The sequence below is a fragment of the Megalobrama amblycephala genome, linkage group LG21 (assembly GCF_018812025.1).
Source record: "Megalobrama amblycephala isolate DHTTF-2021 linkage group LG21, ASM1881202v1, whole genome shotgun sequence".
NCBI classification, from domain to species: Eukaryota; Metazoa; Chordata; class Actinopteri; order Cypriniformes; family Xenocyprididae; genus Megalobrama; species Megalobrama amblycephala.
Genome location: NC_063064.1, coordinates 20,085,664 through 20,101,825, shown reverse-complemented (window position 1 = coordinate 20,101,825; position 16,162 = coordinate 20,085,664). Strand labels below are relative to the sequence as shown.

General features: G+C 38.2%; 1 protein-coding gene across 1 annotated transcript; it reads left to right on the top strand.

Annotated features, from left to right (window-relative positions):
- Positions 1-1,567: 1,567 nt before the first annotated feature.
- Positions 1,568-2,741, top strand: LOC125257180 (UDP-glucuronosyltransferase 1-6-like). Its single transcript, XM_048173654.1, has one exon. It carries the CDS (start codon positions 1,779-1,781, stop codon positions 2,724-2,726), a length of 948 nt encoding a protein of 315 aa, XP_048029611.1. The 5' UTR covers positions 1,568-1,778; the 3' UTR covers positions 2,727-2,741.
- The last annotated feature ends 13,421 nt before the right edge of the window (positions 2,742-16,162 follow it).

Here is a 16,162-nt window from a genome sequence, read left to right as displayed (position 1 = left end):
CTCAACATAACACCGACTGTTACGTAACAAATATTTTGCAACAATATTTGCATATGCCAGCCCATGTTCCCAACATTATGAAAGGCATTAGACAAGGGCAGCCATGAACGTCTGGATGTGCACAGCAGAATCATCAGATTAGGTAAGCAAGCAAGGACTATAGCGAAAAATGGCAGATGGAGCAATAATAACTGACATGATCCATGATATCATGATATTTTTAGTGATATTTGTAAACTGTCTTTCTAAATGTTTCGTTAGCATGTTGCTAATGTACTGTTAAATGTTGTTAAAGTTACCATCGTTTCTTACTGTATTCACGGAGATTCATCGTTATTTTCATTTTTTTAAACACTTGCAGTCTGTATAATGCATAAACACAACTTCATTCTTTATAAATCTCTCCAACAGTGTAGCGTTAGCTGTTAGCCACGGAGCACTATCAAACTCGTTCAGAATCAAATGTAAACATCCAAATAAACACTGTACTTACGCGATTAGACATGCTGCAATACGAACACTTTGTAAAGATCCATTTTGAGGGTTATATTAGCTGTGTGAACTTTGTACATGCACTATTTAAGGCAAGCGCGAGCTCCATGGGCGGGGAGCGTGAGCATTTAAAGGGGCCGCAGCCTAAATCGGCTCATATTTAATGATGCCCCAAAATAGGCAGTTAAAAAAATTAATTTAAAAAAATCTATGGGGTATTTTGAGCTGAAACTTCAGACACATTCAGGGGACACCTTAGACTTATATTACATCTTTTAAAAATAAGTTCTACGGCACCTTTAAATAAGGCCTATCAGCTGTTACATCGCAAGGTACAAAGGAAGAGCACAACGAGCTGAACTCATTGTAGACGATAGCTGAAGGTTGCTCTGCTGTTACACGAAGTATCTGTTATTTACAGACGACTGCACAAATCATGCATACTAATGAAAACATTATAAACTGTTACCTAGAAGTAGTACACAACTATAGTTTAGGCATAAGTCAGCTGTGACGCTGAGAATATAGTTACCTTTATGGAATAATCCACTAATGTTTTGAGATATAATGTGAACTCATTTATACTCATTTATATTAATGTATGCTCCGCCTTCGGAAACCGAAAATCTCAGAAACCGAAAATCTCGTAACACCGGTCAATTTAATGGCCCAATGTAAAACAATGAAAACCAGGACATTTTCATCACTTTATAAAAAAACAACCAGGACGGCCAGGTCAGGACGTGAAAACAGGATATGTCCTGGGAAAACAGGACGTTTGGTCACCCTATGTAGTAGCAGCTTTACTAGGTATACAAAAACGATCTGTATATGCTGTGAGACTATTGACACTAAATCAGATTGTCAATGTAAATGACTTAATCATTTAATCACGAATCTCAGCACTCAGGTTGTGTTTGTTTTTAAACTGAGGTTTACACTTTCAAAGTCATTATCTAGTTATATTATCTTTAGGTTAACCCAGGCTGGAAAGGGTAACAAAGGTCCTGGGATATCAGCCAGTAAAAAAAGCAGAAGATAAGCAGGACCTTTGTACCTACATTTTGGCTCTTTTTTCACCCTCTCTTAATTTACCTTTTTTTTCCTCTTTCTGAATCACTTTTAAGAGTGGTCCCTAAACTTACAGGTCTATTTTAATCACACAGTTGGTTAATCCTGCAAGGAATTCTCACAGAAAAACAAGCCTTGATCCAGTTTGTTCAGTGCAGTGAAGGGGAGAGATTTAAAGAAAGTGCTGCACAAAACCTTGACGAATCATTGGCAGAATGCATCTCTCCTCGAGTACATCCTTTGAACATGGAGACCCAAAGATGAGACTGGTTACATTTGTGGGGTGCCTCATGCTTGCTTTTGCAAATGTGGGAGAGACGATACAGCCTAGAAACCCTGGTTGGACTGGTTCGCTTTTAGTGGTGCCCATGGACGGAAGTCACTGGACTGGTGTGAAGGCTGTAGCGGAGGAGATGGGCCGCAGGGGTCACAAAGTGATGGTGGTCATTCCCGAGGTCAGTGTACTGCTAGGACCTGGTAAACACTACACTACTAGAACTTTTCCAGTTCCATATGGACAGCAACAACTGGATGAACTCCAAGCTCGGAATGCTGAGGTCATGGAAAGTAAGCAGCAGCCTCTGTTGGAGAAGATCAGCACCAGAATCAGTAACATGAGGAAATTTGTGGACCTCCAAAGGGCCACAGCTGAGAGTCTCCTCTTAAACCAAGAGCTGGTGGATTTCCTGAGGAAGCAGAATTTTGATGCGGTACTCACCAGCCCAGCTGTGCCAACTGGTGCCATCCTGGCTTATAACCTCTCCTTACCTGCTGTGTATATGTTGCGAGGCTTACCCTGCGGACTGGACTCGATGGCCACAGCCTGCCCAAACCCCCCCTCTTACGTCCCACGGTTCTTTACACACAATTCAGACCGTATGTCTTTTCGTCAGCGTGTGCTGAACGTTCTAGTGAGCATCCTGGAGCCTTTTCTCTGCAAACTGATATATTGGTCAACTGAGGATGTAGCATCCCGTTTCCTGCAGAGAGATGTGAGTGTGGCGGAGATCCTGCGAAGTGGAGCTCTATGGCTACTGCGTTATGATTTCATCTTGGAGTTTCCAAAACCCTTGATGCCAAACATGGTTTTAGTTGGGGGGATTAACTGTGCCATGAAAAGACCTCTGACTAAGGTAAGTGCAGAGATGGTTGTAAACATTTGAATGGATCCTTAAAAAGTGAAAATTCTATCATTTTCTCACCCTTATGTCGTTCCAAACCCGTAAGACTTTCGTTCATCTTCAGAACACAAATGAAGATATTTTTAATGAAATCTGAGCAAAATGGAAGTCAACTACCACGACAGTTGACTTCCATTTTATGGACCAAAACACTGAGATATTTCTCAAATATCTTATTTTTCCAATATCTTTTTAGGGCCCAAGCGAATTAAGCGCGCAGGGCCCTCTTGTTCTTCTAAGGATTATTATTAGGGTCTTGCCCCCCTTCATTCAGAGGTAGGTAAAGTACAGCAGGTCTCAGCCAATGCTGACCGGTCCAAAAGAAGTCAACAAGACATTTCTGAATGTCCTTTATGACAGCAGCAGGGGGGTCCAATACAGCCATTTTATGCCACAATGTTGAGGCAACAAGATTATTGACTATCAGGACCCTTCCCCTGTAGGAGAGCTGAGGAATTAACCATTTCCAATTGGATAACCGGAGACGCACTTTTTCCAGTAATCCTTCCCAGTTCTTTTCCTTATAAACCTTAGAACCTAAAAACACTCCTAAAAACTTAAAACCATCTTTTCCCCAAGTGACATTATTTGGCAGCTGTGGGACATTAGATCTTTCTGAACCACACCATAAGGCTTCACTTTTTGTCCAATTTATTTTTGCCGATGATGCTCTTCCATAACATTTAAGATTTTCTAAAACTATTTTAATATCTTCACTGTTTCTAATTATTACAGTTATGTCATCAGCATAAGCGGATAATTTCACATTATTTAAAATATTTGACCCCTCAATGTGTAAACCTGTCAACTGTTCTCTCAATTTACACAATAGTGGTTCAATTACAAGGCTATAGAGTTGCCCTGAAAGAGGGCACCCTTGCCTTATTCCTCTTTTTACTTTAATAGGAACACTCAATCCACCATCAATTTTGACCATACATTCAGCTTCATTATACAATAAATTAACCCATGAGATAAAACCATTTCCAAAACCATAAGCCTTAAGTAAATCAAACAAATAAGCATGTTCAACTCTGTCGAACGCCTTCTCTTGATCAAGAGATATTAAACCCAAATCATAATCCTTGTACATTGCATAATCTATTACATCTCTCATTAAAAAAAGGTTATCTTTAATACATCGCCCCTTTACACAATATGATTGTTCTTTCATGATTAATACACTCATATAATTATTTAATCTATTGGCAATACATTTCGAAAAGATTTTATAATCTATACACATTAATGCAACAGGTCTCCAATTCTTCAAACAATACAAATCACCTTTCTTCGGTAACAAAGACAACACTGCCCTGTTACAACTCTTAGGTAAAGACCCAGTCTGTATTGAACTTAAAAGCATTTCAAAATAATCTTTTCCAATCACATTCCAGAATTGTTTATAAAATTCAGATGGAAACCCATCAAGACCTGGAGCTTTCTCAGATGATAAATCATGTACAGCTTTTGTCACTTCTTGAAAAGTAACTGGTAAATCAATAACCTCCTGTTGTTCAGGCGTCAACTTTTTAAGATATGAAAATAATTCATCTCTACAATTAGAATCTGTGACATTATCGGCATATAAATTAGAGTAGAAATCAACAGCAATTCTTCTCATTTCATAAGAATCATAAGTAACAACACCATCATCTTTTTTTAAACCAACCATCAATTTTCCTTGATTATTCTTTCGTTCTAAATTGAAGAAGTATTTTGTAGGTCCATCAATGTCCTTCTTTTGGATAAAACGTGCCCTAACAAGGGCAGCTTTCACTTTATCATACAATAAATTATTCAACTGAAGCTTTTTCTCAGAAAGGGCAGTTTCCAATTGAAGTCCATTCCTCGCCATCATTTTTTCTTCTATGTCAGAAATCTCATTCTCCAAGTCTTGTATTCTGATCTTTAATGTCCTTTTTGAATAAGATGAATATTGCTGACAGAAAACTCTAATTTGCACTTTTCCAATGTCCCACCATTGTTTAATATCACTATAATTTCCTTTTTGCTTTCGCCATATTTCCCAAAACAATTTAAAATTCTCACAAAAAACATTATCTTGTAAAAGCTTATTATTAAAATACCAATACAAACTCCTTTTACTTTCTTTCAACATGACAAAGTCCATTGTTATCATTTTGTGATCTGAAATTATATTTGGAATAATATTAACATTACCCACTCGATTTCTTGAATCGCGAGAAATATAAAAACGATCCAATCTAGCAGCATGAACTCTACCATCTGTGACTTTTACCCAAGTGTATTGTTTAAGCATTGGGTTTTTTATTCTCCAAATATCTTCAAGATTTAAATTTTTTACCATATTAGATAATACACAGGCTGATTTCTGGTGAGGTTCTTCAGCATTTCTATCTATATTAAAATTCAAGGTGCAGTTCCAGTCTCCTGCCATTATAATTATATCTCCTACACTAAGAGTTTTTAAAACACGACCTAATTTCTCGAATAAAAGAACCCTTTCTGTTCCCCCATTAGGAGCATATATATTAACAAAAAGAAAATAAAAATTTTGTATTTCAACTCTTACTAAAAGTAGTCTTCCAGGTTCTATATCATATGTAGATACAATTTTTATTTTTAAAGTTGGATTAAAAAGAATCGCAACTCCTGCACTAACATTAGAGCCGTGACTTAAAACATATTCTCCCTTCCACCACAAACCCCATTCAGACTCATTACTCACATTACTATGGGTTTCTTGAAGAAAACCTACTGCAATATTCTTAATATTGAAGTATTCTGAAACTAAAGCCTGCTTTTTCCTATCCCTCAAACCATTCACATTAAGAGAACCTATTTTGAGATACTCCATGAAAAAGAAAGAATAGAAAGAAAAGCAGGAAAGAAGAAAAAACACACACAAAAGCATGTATAAAGCCATACTGTCTATTTAGCTTTACCTCGAACTCTTCTTTCATTCACATTCTTTCTATCCTGTCTAATCGTCGTTATGTACTTCTTAAGCCTATAGCGTTTCTGTTGGGATAACACAGTAAGATTGTACGTTTTACGTGCCCACACTACAGAAGCAACAAACTTTTCCTTATCAGGGAAGAAATCTCCTATCTCTACCCTTTTCCCTTTAGTCTCATCCAAGAAAGCATTTATCTGTTCCACAGAGTACAAATCATCATCAGCTTTATAGAGATCTAACAAATCTGACAAGCTCTCATCATCCTTCATATCATCCTGACTCTGCATCATGACTTCAACATCCTCCTCCTCCTCCTCTATACTCGCAGACAGCTGCCCACTGACGTGTAAGCCTACATCACTATCTACGAACTTCTCTTTTACATGTGCAGTACCATTTACACTGCTACAACTCGGCTTTTCATTGTCAGCGTGCTTTAGGTTACTCACAACGCTCTCACTCACCTCCAATCCATTGTCTTTATTCGTCTCAGCCACAGCCACAGGACCCTCTTCCGAGCCTGATGTTTCCTCTCCTGGCTTCTGATTCACCTCCACATCTTTACACACCAATGTTTCTTCCGTCTCACTTGTCCTAGCTTGGTCCAAAATTTTCTTTTGAGGACACGCGTCTCTTTTATGGCCGTATTCCCGGCACTCAAAACAGCGTAAACTCTCCGTACTTGCAAAAATCATGTACGAGCTATCACCATCTTTCACCCTAAACGATACATCCAATAATTTATCCGGAGAATTCAGAAACATGAACACGTGTCTCCTAAAAGATATTACATGTTTGAGCGCAAGATTTTTACATCCTAAAGAAACCGCTTTGACCTCACTTACAACTTTTCCGAATCTCGCAAGTTCTCTCACTATGACTTCGTTTTCAATGAACGGAGGGACGTTTGATATAATCACTTTTGTTGCTGGTGCAAACAGCGGAGTGACGGTAATAAAAATTTCTTTCACCCACAGACCATTTTCAATTACCTTATTAACCAACGATTCCGTTTTAAGAAACACAACTACGGCTTTATTCATTCTCGAAGCCGAAACTATATTTTCATAACCTATCTGCTCACCGACCGCCAACAGTACATCCTCAACTATAGCGTTAGACTCTGACACACACCTGAAACCATGACGCAGAGATAATGGCGTTCTTCCACCTGTGGACGCCATTCCTAGGCGGACCGTGCAAAAGCACGGCACGCTACTAAATTTAACCCAATATTAAACTTTACACACAGCTAAATGTACAAAGCAAAAAGAAAAAAGAAAAAAGAAAAAACACATACAGAAAAAAGAAGATAGAAAACACGCACGACAGCAAACCGCTCTCAAACACAAACCCTTCCCAACATCCACTCCAACAGGGGGAGAGAGAGAGAGAGAGAGAGAGAGATGCGTGCGCGATACCTGCACTGTGTGCGTCTCTTCTTTAAAGTCTACAGTCTTAAGTCCCCTCATTGCTTAAGCATATAACTTAACTAACATAGGCTAACTTAATGATTCTTTAATGAATTTATTAAAATGATATATGAATGACAGGTGTGCTGCCCTCTGGCATTTAGTTATAGTTCCTAGTCGGACTCGTTTCAGTGACGGACCTGTTAGAGCAACAGCGCAGAAATCATTCAAGACTCTGCTTCATTACACAGCTTGGTCAAATATAGAGACAGAGCGCATTTATGTTAATCTGAAAACCACGCCCACCGGGGGGGGGAAACAATCCAACCGTCTCCATTGAGTTTGTATTGCGTGAGGCTGCCTCCTTGTCTTTTCTGACTAATTACAAAAAACAGAACAATGCCTAAAAGCTGCTGTGTGACAAGGTGTACAGCTAACAAGCTAAAAAAAAAAACAGAAATAAGTTTTTATAAGCTGTCGTCCCCAAAAAACGAATGTTTAAGGACACAAAAGTGGATACAGGCAGTGAGACAGAGCGCAACGGGTCATATTACTATATGAAATGCATTGGAGGGGAACGTTATCGGCGACAGGTGAAATAATTCTTTGACATGGTAAAAAATAATGAATGGTTTGTCTTTGTTGGATTATTTAGCATATGTTGTCGCCGATTACGACCCCCTCCAGTGTATTTCTTATAGTAATATGACCCGTTGCGCTCTGTCTCACTGCCTGTATCCACTTTTGTGTCCCTTAAACATTAGTTTTTTGGGGTCGACAGCTTATAAAAACTTATTTCTGGGTTTTTTAGCTTGTTAGCTGTGCACCTTGTCATACAGCAGCTTTTAGGCATTGTTCTGTTTTTTGTTATAAGCCAGAAAAGACAAGGAGGCAGCCTCACGCAATGCAAAGTCAATGGGGACTGTTGGTTTGTTTCCCCCCCCGGTGGGCGTGGTCTTCAGACTATGACGCGTTGCGCTCTGTCTCTATGTTTCTGTAAGTAATTACACGTCAGAATTGTAGTTCTTGTATGATGTATATGTTTACATTCAGTAATGTATTTTACTACGTTCGTGGCTGTTTTCGTTTTCTCGCGTATGCTCTAGATAAAAGCCTTTGTTTTTTCTGACGCTCTGATTTATCTGTTCAGCAACGAGCATCGACACTTCGCCTCAGATTAATTAACTTAGTTGGTTTGTTTTCCTCTGCTGATTTGCATAGATTATGCATGTAACAGTGTAGCAGTTAGTTTGGTGATAATGATGATGTTTGTTCGATTTCTATACATTAAGAACATCTGTAGTTCATTATGTAAAAGTGTGATATAGAGAATAATGTTTAATTTTACTGAGTTACTGGGTAACTTTATATTTGATTGTGTAATAGACACAACAGACGTTACACTTTTGTAATGTTTGTTCTTTTTGTTTATTTTTCCAGTCTTACAGACTTAAATGGAGAAAAGATTAAGAAATAAAACTGAGGAAGAAAAGAGAACAAAAGATCAAACATCAATCCTCAACAAGACATCTAGAGTTTCTCTTCTTCATTGCTGTTAACTATCTGTCTAGCTGTACAAAGCAGACGTCGTACATGCGAGGGCAGAATAGTTTAGTTTAGTTTAGTTTAGAGTTTATTGCCATTTGCACAGGTACGTTTCAGTACAGGTACATTGGAATTCTTATGCGTTTCTCAAGAGTCAAGTACCAAGTTAAAAATAATGCATAAACATAGAAATAGTACATACATACATACACACACCACATACACATTCTGCATAAAACAAAGGAACAGCTAGTCAATTTTAAAAGAATTACAAAAGGAAGAAATACAGAAACAGCATATAAATAACTTTCCTAATTTAAATAAATACACATTATAATAAATAATGATAATGTTATGCATATAAAACTAGAACTCTTAATATACTAGATTACTATTAAACTAATCATTACAATAATTAAAAGCAAGGGATAGGATACATTTTTCCCTCCTTAATGTCTTGTGCCACTAACCTGACAGTGGCTGGAAAGAAACTGTGAAACTGAACAGCCGGGCCTTGTGGGTGCTAATACTCACAGGCCTACGATGCCTCAGGTTAAAGCCTGTGTCCACCCATTTAAACAAAGCATAGGCTGGCAACACTGACAGTGACAAGGAAATCTTTATTTTAATTAATCATATCATTTATTTACATTAATTATGTAGAGTGTGAAATAAAACCGGCATCTCTAACCACCGTTTACTATAAATATAAAGACATATTACATTTATTGAATTAAATGTATTAATTTAATTGCATCAAATTAAATGAAAAAAAAAAAAATTACGGTTTATACCTGCTCTGAGACAAATCAACTTGCAACACTGTATTCGCGTCCAGCGGTAGACTGAACATAACATAAATTTCCGCAATGTCTCATTTAAAAGAGAAGCAGAATAGGTCTCGACATCACAATTGTTCTGTCTTTGGTGCAAAAAGTCACTGAAAGTGTTAACTGCCCATTTAGTTGTCTTTTTCTTATTGACTTCATCTTTGTCGCCTTCTATCCTATCTAGCTCTGCCGGTGTTAATTCTTTGTGCTGCTTTTTGTCATTCAACGTATTCTCCAAGTCTTCTATTTCATCTTGTGCCTGGGCCCATTTCTTAAAATTGCCATATTCACCGTACAAATGAAACGATATGCAAAAATCATCCATTTAGCCTACCTAAATAAACGTTTTCATATGTCTCTCACTCAGTTTGCAAGCGTAACTGTGTTATCCCTCTCTCAGTCGGTTGCGCTGTTCGTTTAATCGCTTGCTATCTGGGTGTGTTATCTCCTATTTAGTTTGCTGTTTTTGGTGAAGTGGCGTTCAGGGTCTGGCTAACGTGGTTTTTGCCTGTGATCGGCTCGCATTTGCTTAGTTTGCCTCGGGCAAAACTTTTTCTTTTTTCTTCTCTTATCTGCCTCATTTTTTTCACTTCCAAAATGGATATTGGATATTTACCATCGCAGCTAAGGGCCTTGAATTGCCACCCGCGTCTCGATTCTGTGACGTATGAATGCTGCCGGAGTCTAGGGCTTCTCCGGTGCCCTCGATACATACACCGCTCACAGCGTGTCTTCAGGAGTACCTTTTGCTCTAAACCTGATACCCTTCCATGCATTTGGACTAATCATAGATCGTCATCCATGCTCAGACAAGTACCCGCCAACAATACTACACATTGCTCTTTAATTTATCTCATGCCGACATGAGCCAAACCCGCAGTCTGCTCTCGTCGCCACTAGTTCGTCGGCGTCAGCTTGGTGTGTTCCTGCCTTAATGCGTTGGCTCTGGAGTCACGCCTCTGGCAGGCTGAAGAAAGGGAGTTTTCTTCACATTAGTGGAAAACCACACTTTGCCGTTTCTCCCAATCCACCCAGATCCAGGATCCTCTGAATCCTCCTCGCCTTCAGTGGAAGCTGGAGAGGATGATGAGGGTGCCACAACAAAATCAGAATCTGACTCTCCTGAGTCTGTGGTGTCAGAGGGAGAAGACAATACATCCTGCAGCTCGCTGGAGGCATCAGGCTGCATAATCATTTCTAAAACTTCGGTACAAGTCAAGCCCTTTCTCATGTTGCTTGTTGCTCTTCTCTCCATCAAATGACCATCAGGATGGCATGCAAGTGTTTGAATCCACTTACCTTGTTTTTGTTTAGTCTGTACTTCTCACCATCAAAAGGCAGCAGGTGCATAAATACACTTACTTTGTTTTTGTTTACTCCATGTAGTTCTGAGAGCTGAGGTGCATATTTTGATTTTCTCAGATACATCACAGTAAGTTCTCACACACTCTCTCTCTCTCTCTCGCTCTCTCTCTCTCTGTCTGTCTCTCTCACACACACACTCTCACACACACGCACTATAATATGCTGTTATACTCCATATAACTCCATATAAAAGCCAGAAACTAAGCTTTTTTTGCACATGCCTATCTAAAGGGTTAATGGTGCCACCTGGTGATCAACTGTGAAAATGACAAATTTCACCTCTTCCCAACAGGGAAAACCACCATAAATCAAGAATGCAAGATTATATGGTGTCATGGCTTTGCAATCAAAAAATGTAGTCATAATGGAAGTCAATGGGGCAAAAACAGCCACGAACAGTAAATGAGGGAGAAAAAATTAAAATCTGATGCTGCACAAAAACTAACAATGCATCAAAACCAATGTTGTTACTAATCTTTCACATGTTCAAGACTCTGATAAAAGGTAAAAAAAATCCAGTCCACAATCACTTTTTATATTGAAAATAAGTTATTTTGTGTGTTTTTTTCCCCCAAATCAGTGACATCATTTATAAACTTGGCAATAAAAGAGTAAAATTCCAGGATTTTTAAAAAAGATTTAGTAGTTTTGATCAGGACTGAGGTTGATTAACAGATTTATGCAAAAAAAAATTGAAAAAAAATATTTATCTTATATATTTTTACAGCAGTTTAATTTAGTGGATGTTTTCATCCACGAACATAATGAAAGGGTAGTAAATTTGAACAATATACAAGGGTTAATTTTCATGATACCAATTCATTTGAATATATGGTATTGAAGGCTGACTCTATTATAATTATCTTGCTATATCGTCCTCCTAAAGCCCTGTCCAACTTTTTTTTGAACTCAGTGAACTGTTAACCCTTGCCTGTTCATTGTCATTTCCCATTCTCTTGCTTGATGACTTCAATATTCATGTCGATAGTGTTAGAGCAAACATATCCTTGATCTGATATGTACATCAAGACTTGATATCTGTTCCATCTCTTCATCTGACACTGGTATCTCTGATCACAAACTTCTTGATTTTAGCTTAAGTCTGCCTATGTGTAAGAAATGCCTTAAAACTGTTATTTCATACCGCAATCTGAAAGCTCTATTGTTTCTTCAAACCTCTCAGATGTCTTTGATATTTCTTCTCCCTCCATGATATTATCTAACTATCACTCCATAATTTCTGAAATCTTACAGCAGCATGCTCCTCTTAAGACCAGAAGTGTCCCTTCCACACACTCTTCTCCTTGGTATACCCCTGAACTCCGTATTCTCAAGGCTACTGGTAGACGGCTTGAGCGTCTCTACAGAAAAACTGGTCTTACTGTACATTATTTAACCTTTCTTGATCATCTCAAAATATACAAATCTGCTCTCATCTCAGCTCGCTCTAGTTTTGTCTCTGCCACAATTAATAAATCAAGTAACAGACCAAAAGCATTATTCAATACAATAAATAAGCTCACTAAACCTCAACCTCAAGACTTCCTAGCTTCTAATGATCTCTGCTGTTCCTTTATGGATTATTTACTCGAAAAGACTGATGCCGTCCACCAATACTTCTCTACTGATACAAAGCTCAACTATCCACCAAATCTATCCAGTCAAACTCTGTCTTGTTTTTCTTTGACAACCCCATCTTCTGTCTCTAAGTTAATCTTGAAATCCAACTCTTCTTCCTGTCAACTTTATCCTGCTCCTACTTTTCTCCTGAAACTTTGCCATTCTTCCATCTCTGCACCTATCTCTCACTTCATCAATACATCTCTGTAGCAAAGGTGTATGAATCGTACACATTATTTAATCAATTTATGGGTGAGATATATGAATATAATAAACCATAAAGCTTTATGATTAATTATGATACATATATATCGGAGGAGGCTATGGTCCTTTGAAGTCGCAAGGGAAATGTTCCGGAATTTACTATAGCGGTAATAAAATGAGTCTCGTGATCTATTAGTGTCCTCCAGGCCGGAGCCAATGTGAGAAATCAAAGTTCCCTGAATTGAGGCTTAGACACAGTTTATGGGGGGGATCTGCTCATTTTCGACACTGTGCAGACCCTACATCTCTTATCTCTGCTTCATTTCCTCTGCCACTCAAAACTGCTGCAGTTACCCCTGTTCTCAAGAAACCCAACCTCGACCCCTCCGTTCTATCTAATTATCGTCATATTTCTAATTTACCCTTCATAGCTAAATTACTGGAAAGCACTGTTGCCTCCCAACTCCAGTCTTTTCTAGTTGAAAATAATCTCTTCGATCCCTTTCAATCTGGTTTTCGCCCCCTCCATAGTACTGAAACTGCACTTGTAAAGGTAGTGAATGATCTACTGCTTTCTGGTGACTCTGGTTCTCTGTCTATACTTTTGCTACTTGATCTCAGCTCTGCATTTGACACCATCTCCCATGAATTACTTGTTTCTCGTCTCTCTGATTTGGGTATTTCTGGTACTGCTCTTTCTTGGTTTTCTTCCTATCTCTCTGACAGACAATTTTACATCTCAATCAAGGATTTTCATTCACCTACTGTCCCCCTGAAGCGAGGTGTTCCCCAGGGATCTGTTCTCGGGCCTTTATTATTCATAATTTACATCATGCCACTTCGTCAGATTTTACAACGTCATGGTCTCAGCTATCATTTTTACACTGATGACATTCAATTATACTCAATCTGCACACCAAACAGACAAAATCTCTGCTTGTGTGAAAGACATAAAAGATTGGCTTAATACAAATTTTCTGAAACTCAACATGGACAAAACTGAAATTATTTTCATTGGAACTCCCTCACTTACCTCCAACATCTCTACCAATCTCACCTGTGAAATTGCTGGTTCTCACATCAAAACATCCAATACTGTTAAAAATTTAGGTGAAATCATTGACTTCACCCTCTCCTTTCAGTCTCATATTACCTCTATTACCAAATCTGCATTCTTTCACCTACGTCGCATTGCCTAACTCTGTCCCTTCATCAGTACCAAAGATGCTGAAACTGTCATCCATGCATTTGTCTCATCACGCCTTGATTACTGTAATGCTCTTTTCATTGGTCTAACTGCCAGCTCCATTTCCAGATTACAATACATTCAAAACTCTGCTGATAGAATACTCACCCATACCAAGCGCTCTGCTCACATCACCCCAATTTTGTATGATCTCCACTGGCTTCCAGTTGCCTTCTGTATTAAATTCAAAATTCTCCTGCTCTTTTTTAAATCTCTGCATGGCTTGGCTCCCCCTTATCTCTGTTATATGCTCGTCCCCTACACTCCGACTCGCTCACTACGTTCCTCCGACTCTGGCCTTCTCGTTGTCCCTCGGCATCGCCTCTCTTCAATGGGGGGCAGATCATTCAGTGTTATTGCACCCAAACTCTGGAATTCTCTCCCTCACTCACTCTGTTGTGTAAATAATATCTCTGAATTTAAATCATTACTCAAAACTCACCTATTTTCTGAATGTTAAACCTCTGATTTGATTAATTGATTACTCTGCATTATTACTAATATTTCCCTGAATGTTATGTCTCTTAAAGGCAGGGTAGGCAAAAAAATGTATAAAAAACTTTTTTTCAAAATTTGTTTAAACTTTATTTATATATCAATACATAATTAAAATGTAAGTACTCTGAAAAAGAAAGTATAAAAATCGAGTGTCTGTAGACCTCTCACGACTGTTTTAAAGACAGCTCATTATTTCCATTCACTCCACCCCCTCCCTTCTGGGCTCCTTCCAAAGCCACGCCCCCAAAACGCATGAACGTGTGACTCCGACCACTGAGCTGGAAGACGCATTATTTACCTGAGACGAGCGGAGAGGAAGGAGCACGGCATGTAGTGACATCATGTCAGAATCACATGTAATAAAAATAACTTTATAATTATGAAGATAAACAAACAAGATGTATTTTAGTACTCACTATCAAGCTAGCATATTGATATTGGTAAAGTTTAAAATATATATTTTTTGATTCGCTAACGAGCTATCTATAAGGCAAAGCTAAAAACAGGTTGCATGATACACGTTTTTCCATTACCATCATTTACACTGTGATGAAGATGAATTTCGTGTAAGATTCATAACATATACGTTGTTCTACAGATCAACAGAGTAACATACACTCAAATATCAACTCACAACTGCATTGCAGACACAAAATAATAACACACACATACAACAAAGTGTGTACGACACACACAGATACAAGATAAAGACATCAGTAAACATAGGTAGAGAATATAAAAACAAAACAAAGGCGAAAAAAAAACGTGCAGGTAAACTTACAGGTGAACATGGTAAAAGAGTTAGACAGAGGGTAAAATTATGCACAATTCAACACTATAGCTATCATTATTTATCGTCTCTACTACGGCTCGCTAAGTAATGTTATGTTAGCTATATTACGCAGCTACGTGTGCTAATGACACATGCTTCATGAAAAAATAAACAAAAAAATATGTATGATCAAAATACAAAAAGAAAGATTTACCTGTCCAGCAGAAATAAAGCCATCAAGGAGTCACTTTTCAGCCCCTTGAGTTCCCTCAGTTCTCGCCATCGCTGGAAAGCCACGCCGATATTAACTCGCGTTTTATTTCTTTGTTTATCCAAAGACTTTTTGTTCATTGCCTTTTCTTGTACTGTTACTGTCTTCCTTTTTTTGCCTGGTTTGCCTTCACTAACTGCATAGGCCGATACTGTGAATTTAGCTTGCTGTTTCTCTGCCATTGTTTTGGTATTCCTAGGATCCATGCCTCTTGGATTCCCCAAATCAAACGTGCGCGCGCAAGTGGGCAGGTCATGTGTGGCAAAAGGGTGGTTGCCATGGTTGCGAGAGAGTGACAGCCGCCTAAGCCAATCCTATGTTTCGTCCCGGATGGAAATAATGAGCTGTGTTTAATACAGATTAAACGGTCTAGAGTCACTCGATTTTTATACTCTTTTTATCAGAGTTCTTACATTTTAATTATGCATGTATATATATAGAAAGTTTAAACAAATTTGGAACAAAATTTCTTACCTACCCTGCCTTTAAGTCCTGTTTTGTAATTTTGTACTTGACTCTATTTTTCTGTATACTTCCCTGTCCATTATTGTTTCTCATTATTGTCTACTTGTATTATCTCTTCCCTGTTGATTGTACACTGTAAAGCGTCCTGGAAAGGTGCTATATAAATAAAACTCATTATTATTATTATTATTATTATTAAATACATTTCCTTTAATAGTTTCACTTTACCTGTCGTCGCACAACCTA

What these genes read in the sequence shown, in the direction of transcription:
- LOC125257180 (XM_048173654.1), top strand. Translation starts at nt 1,779, where the DNA reads ATGCATCTCTCCTCGAGTACATCCTTTGAACATGGAGACCCAAAGATG.